Source organism: Budorcas taxicolor, chromosome 16, assembly GCF_023091745.1.
Source record: "Budorcas taxicolor isolate Tak-1 chromosome 16, Takin1.1, whole genome shotgun sequence".
NCBI lineage: Eukaryota > Metazoa > Chordata > Mammalia > Artiodactyla > Bovidae > Budorcas > Budorcas taxicolor.
Genome location: NC_068925.1, coordinates 26,151,751 through 26,164,512, shown reverse-complemented (window position 1 = coordinate 26,164,512; position 12,762 = coordinate 26,151,751). Strand labels below are relative to the sequence as shown.

At 40.4% G+C, this 12,762-nt stretch overlaps 1 protein-coding gene across 1 annotated transcript in view; it reads left to right on the top strand.

The window, feature by feature from the left end:
* DUSP10 (dual specificity phosphatase 10) overlaps positions 1-12,621 on the top strand; it is a 40,116-nt gene extending 27,495 nt beyond the window's left edge. Inside the window, exons 3-4 of the mRNA XM_052653752.1 lie at positions 7,461-7,832; positions 11,501-12,621. Of these exons, the coding sequence (XP_052509712.1) occupies positions 7,461-7,832; positions 11,501-11,766 (638 nt within the window). The 3' untranslated portion in view covers positions 11,767-12,621. The remainder of the gene's footprint in view (positions 1-7,460; positions 7,833-11,500) is intronic.
* Positions 12,622-12,762: the final 141 nt, after the last annotated feature.

Below are 12,762 nucleotides of genomic sequence, written 5' to 3'. Positions count from 1 at the left end.
ATAGATAGGGTTAGAAGGAGAAACTTTTAAACTTGTCAAAAACATGCCAGTGTCAGCATTTCTTGGAATGCATACAATTAAAGCTTCATTTTCAGTTTTTATAAATCAAAGATCCTAAGTCATTGGATCGTTCTGACTCTGTTTGCTTTCTTGAGGTAAATATTTAGGCAGGAATTAACAACAAAAAAATTCTTTTCATTGAGGGCAGTACAAAGATTCTATCTGTCAAAGAAGGAAGTGATACATTTTAAAACACAAGAAGTCAGAGCCCCCAAACAAGTTAATAATTGGAAGTAGTTGCAGAAGTATGTAGAACCAAATATTTAGCTGAAAGCACATTGCCTCTTACATAAAGATTAGGAAAGAGCAAAAATTATTGTTTCTAGCTCTTGATACATATTATAGCTAAGTATTAGCTGATTCAGAGTGCTAGATTTTATAATCTACTACTGTTGTATTAGAAAGGATGGCAAATAATCTGGAAAGTCTATTTCAGGTAAGCATTAATAGTCTAAATTATGATTTTTGTCCAGCAGAAAATTCAGTGAAAGGACCATATTATTAACTCAAAATTTGAGAATATTCTGGCATAAAATTTTGAAGACTTTTCTGTTTTGTTTTTTTTTTTCCCTCTCAAAACATCACTAAATATAACTTTGTTAAATTACTATTAGGTGTAAAGATAGGGGCAATATTTATTTTGGAAAGACAGTTTTGTGAGGGACATTCTTAAAGTAATTTCCAAGTATGATTTGTCACTAGGTAAAATACACACCAGAGAGATCCTTTTATACATATCTTTTAACTTACCTAAATTATTTCCAAAAAGAGATTGATCACCCATCCATGACTGAGAGATTGATCTCTTACCTATAGTTATTGGCATCAAACATATCAACAAATCACCTATCTTCCTATAACATATAGCTAAGTCCTGCGTACAAAGGGATTTAAATCAGGTTATTCCTGCACTCTTTCCCTGAAGCCTGATATATTACAGACTACCTTCTACAGTTGGCTTTTAAAATACATCTGTGGAGAACTTGTATCTCCTATTAGAGAAACCAGACAGTAAAAAATCATGGAGGCTAGGGACTAACAAACGAACAGATATATCTTCCCAGAAAACAAGTATTGCCCAAATAATAAAAAATGTGCTCCTTTGAATTCAAGATCCTAACTTTTCTTTAAGAGTTTTAACCTGTATGGTAACTTGTTGCTTATGTTTTTTTCACACATTGGACAGTTCACATGTAAGCAGTGAAATGACAGCATGTTAAGGGTCACAGAGGTACTCTTCTCTGACTCAGTCTCCACCAGCAACACTGCTGGACTCAGCCTTCTAAGTTTCTCTCTTCCCCTGGTAACAAAGTCGTTTCTTTTATCCCTTTTGTTCTTACCTTACACCTGGTGACACAGTGCTTTTGACTCATGCTCCCTCTTTAATGCCACCTCCCTTAGGAAAGGATATGCATTCCCTGGGGACACAACTGATTATAAAACCGTTTAGGTGATACCTTCTGGTATTGAACTTGAAACCATTCCTACTATAAAATCCCCTGTTGCATCTATAACTTATGCAGACCATTTCTTAGAGAATAAGAGGTAGAAGTAATCTTTGTGGATCTAGATTATATGCCTAGTAGCCTATAATATTCTAATATTCCTCTCTCTATTAAGGTGGGTGATTTTCTTCCCTGAAAAGTATGAAACAATCCCCCACCTCTACCCCCACTCCCCTCCCCACCCACCCCATCTTCTGTCTTTGAGACTTTCAAATCTGGAAGCCTGATGTCAGCTCCAATTTATTCAGGCTTTGTGAGAATAGGATCTTGAGAGTCTGCTCAGATGGACTCCAGTTTCCACAGCCCACAAAATAGTATCCATAAGGGCCCATTTTCTAACAATCGCTTTCTCATTTATAGTGTTAATAACTCATGTAGTATCTTATCCATATTAAGGGCTCTATGACATAAACACTACTGTTAGCTCCACATAATGGGTGTGGAAGTTGAGGGGCAGAGGTGTTAAATAACTCCCCAAGGTAACACAGTTAGTTAGCAGGGAAACCACGATTCTCAGCACAAGCAGTCTGGCTCCAGAGTCTACGTTCTTAACCACTATCATCAAGCACCACTTTACTTTAAAAAACTAGTTGCCCAGTAAGAAAATCTAGACAACAAAAAATGACAATGAATATGCTCACAGCAGGCTTGTAGCAAAGCCCATCTTGCACTCTCTTCCACTTTTCTTTGGATGTTCACGCCATTTGCTGACCTTCAATGTGAGCATTTTCATTAGATTTCTGGAAAATGCTCTCTTTTCAACTTAGCGTACAGCCAAAAAGCTGGTGTGTCAAAGTGCTGGTCATCTTTGAAGGATGGAAATGTCTTGCTTATAGAGTCTGCATTTGGATGCAGTTTCTTTAATTTGCCACCCAGAGCATTGCTTCTGAATCACATTCCAGAGGGCTCTTGTGTTTCTAGGGCTGGGATAGCCAAAACAGCTACAGGAGCTGAAATGTATCTATAAAGAGAGGTTTCCCACTTCAGCTGGAATCCACTGCTTCCGTGGTACTCTCACCTCACTGACCTTCTGCTGGAGGAAACGCGCCAGTTGCATTTTTACATGTTTTGCGGGGGTGCTGTGTGTTCTTTGTTGTTGCCATTCAGAATCCACATGCTGACCATACTCATTTTGGCAGAGAACCTGGTTTTGAGATAAGGTTTGAAATGTTTGCCCCCAGTTCTGTTGCTCCTGCCTGGAAGTATTTGCACTGATAACTGCCAGCAGTTTTGTGTCTATAGAGATCACTCAGCCCCTGGGACTTGGGGGCACAGGAGAGAGAAGGGGAGGGAGCGGAGAAAAGGGATTTTATTGAAAACACTCAATTCTCCTCTGGCAAAACCAGGAATCCAAAGACATGCAGACTTTTCTTGGGAAAGCTAGGACAAAGAAAATGAAATCAGATTTCATTGTTTAGGAAAGATAGGATGCTGTTGCTTTTGTTATAATAAAAGTATATTATTTAAACTATAAAATTGCTCAGATACGTTGGTTCCTAGTTCTTTTTCAATAAACTTTTAAAAAAAAAACTCTGGAACATTAGCTTATTTATCATTTAGAGTCTTTATATTAAGCAGATTTTTTTTCTGGATTATGACCTCATATCTTAAAGCTCTTTTATTCATTCAGTTTTTACTTTATTTTTCCTCCTTTTCTGGCTTCTTTAGAATTTTTTTTTTGAGATATCTAGTTTTTTTTTTTTTAATGAAAGTATAGTTGATTTACAATGTTGTATTAATTCCTGGTGTATAGCAAAGTGATTCAGTTACACCTATATACACATTCTTTTTAAAAATTTTCTTTTCCATTATGGTTCATCATAGGATATTGAATATAGTCCTCTGTGCTATACAGTAGGACTTTGTTGTTTATCCATTCCATATATAAAAGTTTACATCTGCTAACCCCAACCTCACACTCCACCCCTCCCCCAAATTCCTCCCTCTTGGCAACTGCCAGTCTGTTCTCTATCCACGATTCTGTTTCTGTTTCATAGATCGATTCATTTGTGTTATGTTTTATATTCCACATATAAGTGATATCACATGGTATTTGTCTTAGAATTTTTTTTTTGATCTTTAAAATGGTAGTTTTCCAAAGTAATGAAAAAAGTGCTTAATATGTGCTATATATTGTTTCAAAATACTTTATTCTTATAAATCAGTTTAATTCTCAAGACTGTCAATAACGTAGGTGGCCCTGTTTCATCTGTGGGGAAATGGAGAAGCCGAGAGGTAAGGACCTTATGCAAGTTCTCATTGCCAGTGTTTGGCAGTGCTGGGATTCAGGCTGAGCAGTCTGGCCTCAGAATCACTGCACTGCGTTGAGGGTTTTCACAAACTTCAGAGTCAGCAGATCTGCTGAAGGTGAGGGCAGCAGCAATGATGACATTGTAGTAATGAAATATTATTTATCAAATGCCAGATCATATGTTTACATAGGTATCCTATACCACAATTCTTTGGGTAGGTGATATTATGCCCACTTCACAGATCAGTAAACTGAGGCTTAATGAGGAAAAGAGATTTGTACCAGGTCTTACAACTCTCATGAGACAGAATCACAGTTGCGGTCTGTATTTGACTGTCTCTCACCCTTCTCTTAACTACCATGCTACACTGCCTCCTCTTCAGTTGTTAGTTGTCATCTTGTAATGTTCCTATGTTGTCCTAACAAATACAAAATAATCAAAATTCCTCATGAAGTGACCAGTCTGTTCAGCTTCTGTGAGATGTAGTGAGGTAGGGTGGAGGGAAAGTCGTTGGAAGAGAGAACCACATGAGCCCTCCTCCTTCCCTTCACTTCCAAACCCCTAAGGACGAAAACAGTCCTCCCTACAGACATCTCTCTCAAAGCCACTACTATAAGATTCTACTGGTTCATTCTTCTGTAAGCACCATCCTCAGAGTTCTTTAACTGCAGTATCTTGCTGTGCATGACCCTTAGGGAGAACTGATGCTGACGCTGGTCAGCAGACTGGCAGTTGAACAGACTGTTTGTTCATATCCCTCAATGAGCATTTCCTTGTCTAGTTAATATGTGTGAATTAGAATATTTCCTTTTCTATCTACTCTGCCTCCAAAGATTCGATGAACAGAGTTCCCACATGGCTTAAACATACACATAATTTCGCATGTGAACACCCCCTGGGATCCTGAGCATTTTGTGTCTGTCTGTCTCCAATTCCCTCTCTTCCCCTCCCCCATGGGCTTTTTCCCCCCATTAGGCAAATGGAAGGCTCATGCCACCTGTTAGCATTACGTCATTGGCTCCCCAGAACACAGTTGCACCAAAGGCCTTAAACAAAGTAGTTCTTCTTGTATTGTTTGCACTCAAAGAGCTGATATCATGCCAACTGATGTCATTGTATGTCTTTGTGTAACTGCTATGGCAACTGGGCAGGTGGGGAGTCTCCAGCTGATGTCATTGGGGAAGGAGGTGTAGAGACAGAATTTTAAAAAGCTCTATGCTGCTTTTTTTCTGTGTGTGTGGTTTTCTGGCGTGCAGTTTTTCTTTTTTTTTTTCCAAACTAGCTGCTTTTAAGACAAATTACAGCTTGAGTACCCTAAATAAGAACACAGAAAAGTCTCCCCCACCACTTACCCCCTAAAGGCTTCTTTTGAGTTTGTTTTGTTGTTCTGTCCTCTCATCTTATATGGAAAAGTGTAACAACTGTCTTTTTCTTAAGGAAAAAAAAAAAAGTGAATTAGGTTCCCATCACAGAACTGGTGTGGAACTGTTTACTAGGATTTTATGGAGCCAAAGCTGAGCAGACTTCTAAATAACTCTACGGTCTCTTTCGTGGAGCTTGTGTTGGTGATGGTAATTTCAAATTCTTGTTTAGGTCTATTCACTAATGAAGTTTTTTCTGGTAATCTCCATTCCTTCCATCTGCTTGAAAAATGATCCCTTTGGATCCAGACAAACTTTTTATTTTAATCATTATTTCATAGCAGAATAAACTAATAAGATGTAAAGGCAGAGTTTAATTCTAGAAATTAATTAAAATGAATTTGTAGCTCTTGTTTTTTCTCTTCAAATAGGTTTAGACACAGATGGTCATGATACTCCTTTCAAATCATCTTTGAGTCATGGCTGCCTCTTAATGAAAATAATGATTTCCCAGGTTTTTACAACTTGTGTGCACTGGCTGTGAACAGTGCTGAGACTTGGTCTGGGGTACAGCCTGGAGCTTCCTGATGTGGTTGGCAGAGATGAGACCCGAAATGGAGAAGGACATAGATTCAGAAACTGGCGAATAGTTCGACTTCCTTTATTTATTTTAACACAACCATATCCTGTTCACACTTATGTTTCCTCTCTTATCTCCTCAAATTATCAAGAGAGAAGTAAGACATCTGTCTGGAGGAGAGGGGGAGTGGTAAATGTTGTGTTCTGATGACTTTCAGCTTCTAGGAGATCTCCAGCTTCTGCCTGTGTTCAAAGGCAAGGCCAGAGTGTATCTGATTGATAAGAATTAGGGCTCGCTAAGTAGGTAATACTGTCAACTCTGATTTCATAGCCCTTACATGTACATTGTGTAATTTGACCTTCATAAAAATCCTTTGGGCTTACCCACAAACACATCTAACAAATATTAAAGAAAAAAGTTTAAGCCATTCTTTTCCTAATTTAAACTAGTGTTCTTTTTTGCATGGTTCTTTAGCTTTTGATCATGTGGATGGTGAACATTTTTGAATCAGCCTTTTTCGTTTAATATTAAATAGAAACATAGTCTTTATTTTCGTATTCCTTTCACAACTTTGAATGGCTACATAATATTGCACTTGGGTGACTGACTGACAACTTTTCTCTTTTCAAAAATGTTTTTGTTTTTTACTTGGCCTTTCTAGAAAACAGATACTGCTGTAGTGAACATCTTTATGCATCTAGCTGGATATCTTTGGCAGATGTTTTCTTTAAGATATATATTCCCATAAATGATACTGCATTTGATGAAGGGGAGGTTTGCATACTTTGTATGGATCCCTATATGCTGCTGCTGCTGCTAAGTCTCTTCAGTCGTGTCCGACTCTGTGCGACCCCATAGACAGCAGCCCGCCAGGCTCCGCCATCCCTGGGATTCTCCAGGCAAGAACACTGGAGTGGGTTGCCATTTCCTTCTCCAATGCATGAAAGTGAAAGTAAAGTTGCTCAGTCGAGTCCGACTCTTAGCGCCCTCATGGACTGCAGCCTGCCAGGCTTCTCCGTCCATGGGAGTTTCCAGGCAAGAGTACTGGAGTGGGGTGCCATTGCCTCCTCCAGATCCCTGTATACCAGATTCCTAATCACACTAAGAGGTATATGCCATTACCCTCATTTTACAGATGGGGAATTTGAGGCTGAGAGAGAAATTAACTTATCCAGATCACAGACCCAGGAAGTGGTGGAACTGGGATTATAACCAAGATAATCTGGGTTCTTCTAAGGTCCTTGCTTATAACCACTCTCTTGTTTGGGAGCAAACTTGGCCTTCTGGGTGAGGTGAGCTTACAAAGGGCGCAAGTCACACACCTCCACTACCTAGTTAGTTACTGGCAGAAACTCTACACCCGAGGAAGTCATCTGTGCCTTCCTGGGCTCCTAAAGTGCAAGGCTGTATATAGGCCACTGAGCATATGACTCTTAGGGGCAGATCAAATGTGCAGCTAATGAAATTACCTGATGCTTCGTGGAACTCTTTCCAGGGGAACATGCCCCAGTTTGTATAAAAGGCACAATTTCAAAGTACTGTATGCAGCCTCCGAAATTTGTCCTGGGTCTCCCAACGGACTTTCATTTGTATTTTGATTTTCTTTCTAAAAAATGCAATAAGCACCTACACACATTCATTCTTCCACCGGCTCTGAAGTTCGAGGAGGGAGTCATTCTCACTTCCTATGTTTGTGTTCCAGGTGGACTTAGCAGTTTTAAGCAGAACCATGAAAACCTCTGTGATAACTCCCTCCAGCTCCAAGAGTGCCGGGAGGTGGGGGGCGGCGCGTCTGCGGCCTCGAGCATGCTACCTCAGTCCATCCCCAGCACCCCCGACATCGAGAACGCGGAGCTGACACCCATCTTGCCCTTCCTGTTCCTTGGCAACGAGCAGGACGCTCAGGACCTGGACACGATGCAGCGGCTGAACATCGGCTATGTCATCAACGTCACCACCCACCTGCCCCTCTACCACTACGAGAAAGGCTTGTTCAACTACAAGCGACTGCCGGCCACCGACAGCAACAAGCAGAACCTGCGGCAGTACTTTGAAGAGGCTTTTGAGTTCATCGGTAACTATCTCCCGCGGGGAAGTCTCATCTTCTGCCTTCCTTTTCCCTCCAGCTTTTTTGCTTTGATATCAGGTCCAAGATTTCTGCCTGAGTTGCAGAAAAGCTCCGCGGAAGTGTTTTTGGGCTCCCCCACCTGGTGCAGAGTATTCTCCTAAGCCATAATCCAGCAAGTGTTTTGGAGCCATGGTGATCAAAGTACAGTCATTCAGCTGGGTTGGGAATCCATTCAGTGAGACCATCTCATGTCTCCAGTTCCCAATGAAAAAGGGGCAGGGGTCAGCATCGAGATGTTCTATGACATTATCTCAAAAGAATTGGTAGAGAGGAAGAAGTTGGTGGCCAAAACAGGTGTGTGGGTATATGGTCTACTGAGATTTCTTGGCATCTTGTAGGAAGTTAAATATAGCCTGCCCTCTGGTGGGCTTCCCTGGTGTCTCAGACAGCAAAGGGTCCACCTGCAGTGAGGGAGACCTGGGTTGGGAAGATCCCCTGGAGGAGGGCATGGCAACCTACTCCAGTATTCTTGCCTGGGGAATCCCCATGGGCAGAGCAGCCTGGCGGGCTACAGTCCATGGAGTCGCAAAGGGTTGTACATGACTGAGCGACTAAGCACACACAGCACCGTATCCACAGGTTCCACCTCTGCAGGATATGGAGGGCTGATTGTACTGTGCCATTTTATATAAAGGGACTTGAACATCCATGGATTTTATCCCCAGGAGTAGAGGGGTGCAGGAACCAATGCCCTGCAGGTGCTGAGTGCTGGGTGTATTGTAAGTACGACCCGGGCTTCTAAACTCACCCGTGTCTCCCTTACCTTGAGTTAATTGCCACTGCTTGAGGTCAAGGTAGCATTTGCTGAAGGATCTTTTCTGAAGGATATTTTTCAGAAACATAGTGCTCTAGTGAACATCTTTATGTATCACATCAGTGCCAAGGTGGTGGGGGGCGTAGGGAGTAGTATTCCCCTTCCGTTTGCTTTGTCTCTCCATACTTAATAGTTGTGTAGCCAAAGGGTGTGAAGTTGAGTGCTCATGAGATGATACTAGATTTTCTTAGTTCATCCAGGCTCATTGAAGTAGGAAAGATCAAATGGTATAGCCCGTGTAGTTGCCAAGGAGAGAAAATTCTAGCAACAGCAGGCTTTAATCTCCACAGGGAAGCAACGACCAGCCTAACCCTAATCTTCAACTTTAACTTTTGCTGCTTCTAAGCCTCAGACTGTTGCAAGGCTTAAATGATCACTTGGAGAGGACCTGGTACTCAACAATTGGTTTTCTCAAGTGACTCCAGTCTTTCTTACTACAAAAGAGTGACTCAGTCCTTTTCCTAAATATTGTAGCAGGTTGTTACTGGCCTCTGTCTCAGGAAGAATGCACTCATGTTAGTGCTCCTTTGTCAGGAAAAAAACCCCCCAAATTTGGATTTATCAGCCATTAAAGATTTGCGGTAGAGTTGGCAGCGCTGGTCACCTGGCCCAGGCATTTTCTTGCTAATCTTGCCTGGTTTTGCAGGGCTATAAAATATTCAATCTGGAAGGAAATTCTGAGTGGTCAGTAAACTCAGAAAAGTAAAGTGACTTCTGCTAGATTGTAGGAACTTTAGTGTTAGAGAAGGGACCAGAGCCTAGTGCTCTTGACTCCAAGGCCAGACACTGGGGCCAGAAGCGTGGGCGGTGTTTACAAGGCTCTATTATTGGGTTGGCCAGAAAATTTGTTTGGATTTTTCTGTAAGTCAAATGTTACAATAGTTCTAATGCATAATGCTTGTGGATGGAAAGATACCTTACATTCTTTATTAATGATATCTCAATCAAACCTTGAGCCCCAAGGGAGAAAAGTTTTCATCCAAGTAGATGAGGAACTTCCTGGTTGACATATGATATCATGAGTACAATTTTTTGTCTTAGTTCCAGTTGGGGGAAGTTTAGAAATTGTTTTCTATTTAATGAGTAGCATAAGATGTGCTTAGGGTCTAAGAGGATTTCAAAGCACCCACATTCCTTATAAATTATTCAGGCTCACCTGGTTTTTTAGAAAGAAAACAAACCAAAAAAAAAAAAAAATAACATTAAAGCCTGGAAACAGTTCCACATCACACTCTGCACAGGCACAATTTTAAAATTTTCATTGTTATATCATTGGGTAAACTGAAATCTTACAGTCTCGCTTTAAGAAAAACACACTCCGTTTTGGAAACATAAGAGCATTCACGGAGAGTCTGATGTAAACTAAGCAGAGTCTAGGTTTAGGATTTGATTATGACAGTTGGTTATTCCTGTGTCGGCTGATATTATTCCTCTATTCCCCTGTACCTGGTTAGTATTACTCCCATTATTCAGATAGGAGGACTGAGCCTCTGAGGAGTTACAGAATTCATGCAAGTTCCGCTACAAGGTGGAACCATGGCCAGTCCTAGCCCTTTGTGGCTCATCTTCTTTACCCCCATGCTTCCCACTCTTGGGGTGGAGGCTGTTAAATAGTGTGCACTAAGAAGAAATTGAAAACAGGAGGTGCTTTCGTAAAATACTGTTATCTATGAGAAGTAAGTCAAATCTCTGAGTTTTTAAGTTGAAAATTTGCACAATGTTTGTTTTGTTGATCTATGAGTAGGTAACCAGTAGAAGTAGTTTATGTTAAAATGTGGCTCTCCTTTACATACTCCTTTCCCAGTCTTCTAATTGCTATATTTTCCAGGGATACTCTCTTTGGGTTGACTTTTTTTGGGTTGGCCAAAAAGTTCGTTTGGATACTTGTATACTCTAAGAACCCGAACGAACTTTTTGGCCAACACAATAGTTTCGACGTGTCACAAAGAATCCATTCTGACAGTGCCCAAGCTGTTCTCCTGGTTTTTTAGTATATCTGAAAACCTTTAAAGTGTTATCTTTTTCGATTGCCCTGGATTCTGAGCCAGCACTCGAATTCCTCCATCATCCGTGTCATTACCATGTTAGAACAACATGTATGGATGTGAGGGGATTGGGCAGTTCGGACAGAGGTGACGCCATGTGCCTGAATACTGCGAGTCTTTAGTTTTGCAACAATAGGGCTTTTGGGTAAGATGCTGAACACAGTAACTTTCTAGTTTTGTTCCTTTAAACTCCTTCAGCGTTTCCTAAGAGTGAAACTCTTATCTATTTAATACTAGTTGCTGTACAGAGCAGTTCTACAATAAAAAAAGGAGTGCTTTTTCTCTATCACAGGTGTGAGAGACATTGTTGATAACACTGCTGCTGCTGCTGCTAAGTCGATAGTTTTGATGAATGACACAGTGTGACAATGGAAATTAACACCCTTAATCAGAAGTGTCTACTTAACCAGTGACTTGTTTAACATTTAGGCTGATTATGTCTTGGCTCGTTCCTCAGTTGACCACCATCACCTGGGAAGTCCACTATTATGGTGAATGACTCTTTCACCTAGTCTTCTCTCTAAATGTAGAAATAAAGCTTCTTATTCAAGCTAATGTTGCTTTTAGCCATTTCTGGAGGTTGTGACATAAACAGACACAATTAAATAGGAAATTATACTTAGTTTCCAAACCATTTTAATGTCATCTTTCTCTACAAAATATGACAGCATCAAGTCTAGGTAAACGTTAACCTCTCTGCTTCCATCTCTCTTTCCCCTTCCCTGCACCTCTTTTGCTTTTCTCCCTCATTCCAGAGGAAGCTCACCAGTGTGGGAAGGGGCTGCTCATCCACTGTCAGGCGGGGGTGTCCCGCTCCGCCACCATCGTCATCGCTTACTTGATGAAGCACACGCGGATGACCATGACTGATGCTTATAAATTTGTCAAAGGCAAACGACCAATTATTTCCCCAAACCTTAACTTCATGGGGCAGTTGCTGGAGTTTGAGGAAGACCTGAACAATGGTGTGACACCGCGAATCCTTACACCAAAGCTGATGGGTGTGGAGACAGTTGTGTGACCATAGTCGGGCTGGAAAGGATGACTGTTCTCCTTTAGGAGATGAAGAGGAAGGAGTATGGATTCTTTCTTTTCTTTTTTTCTTTTTCTTTTTTTTAGATGGGGGTAAAGTTTGTGAATGGAAACAAACTTGTTTAAAAACTTTATTTTTAACCAGTGTGAGAAGAATTTAACTTTTGATGCCGTTGAGATTTACTTCCTACCAACTGACAAAACAGGGAGTCTAAAGAAGTAATTTTTTTAAGCCAACAATAAAAATATCATAAAACCTGTTTCTTCCCCTTTTCCTTTTAAGCTGTTTGTAGAGTTTATGATTAACTAGTCTGTGCAGGTTCATAGACCGAAGATACTACACTTTAAACCAATTAAAAAGAACCCAAAGTAAGTAGAAAAGACATTGAATCATGAAGACCTAGGATCTGCCTGACCTGTCCTTATAGAAAACAAAAACCCAACCAAACCAAGCCCTGCTGTGCTTACTGGTGCAAAGAGAAGACCAGGGCAGCTTAAGTGGTCTAAGAACCCTTCACATTCTTTAAAGAGACAAAGGATACTGTTGATTTTGTGTGTTTCATACTCTGGATTACTTTTCTTCCCTCTCTGTGTTTAAGAGGTTTTTTTTTTCAAATAGCAAGGAACTGACCATATGCCTTCAGTGGCTTCTTGTGCAATAATATGGTGTTTTGAGTGTGCAAATGAGTTAGAGCTGGCAGCTGAAAAATAGACAAATAGTGCAAAGTTGCCAGCTTGGAGATAGAAAGGAATTAAACAAAACCAGTTACTTTCTTTCCCACCCTTTTCCCTTTTTTTTTTTTTTTCTCTTTGATTTGATTCTGGTTACAGTGCCATAAACCTTGTTACATATGTATATCAGAATGTAAAAAAAAAAAGACAAAAATTTATTTAAAAATATTTTTCGCAAAAAAACTTGGTGTGTTTCTGTTGATTGTGTAAAAATTTTATTTTCATTATATAAATGAAAATCATTTGGAAATGT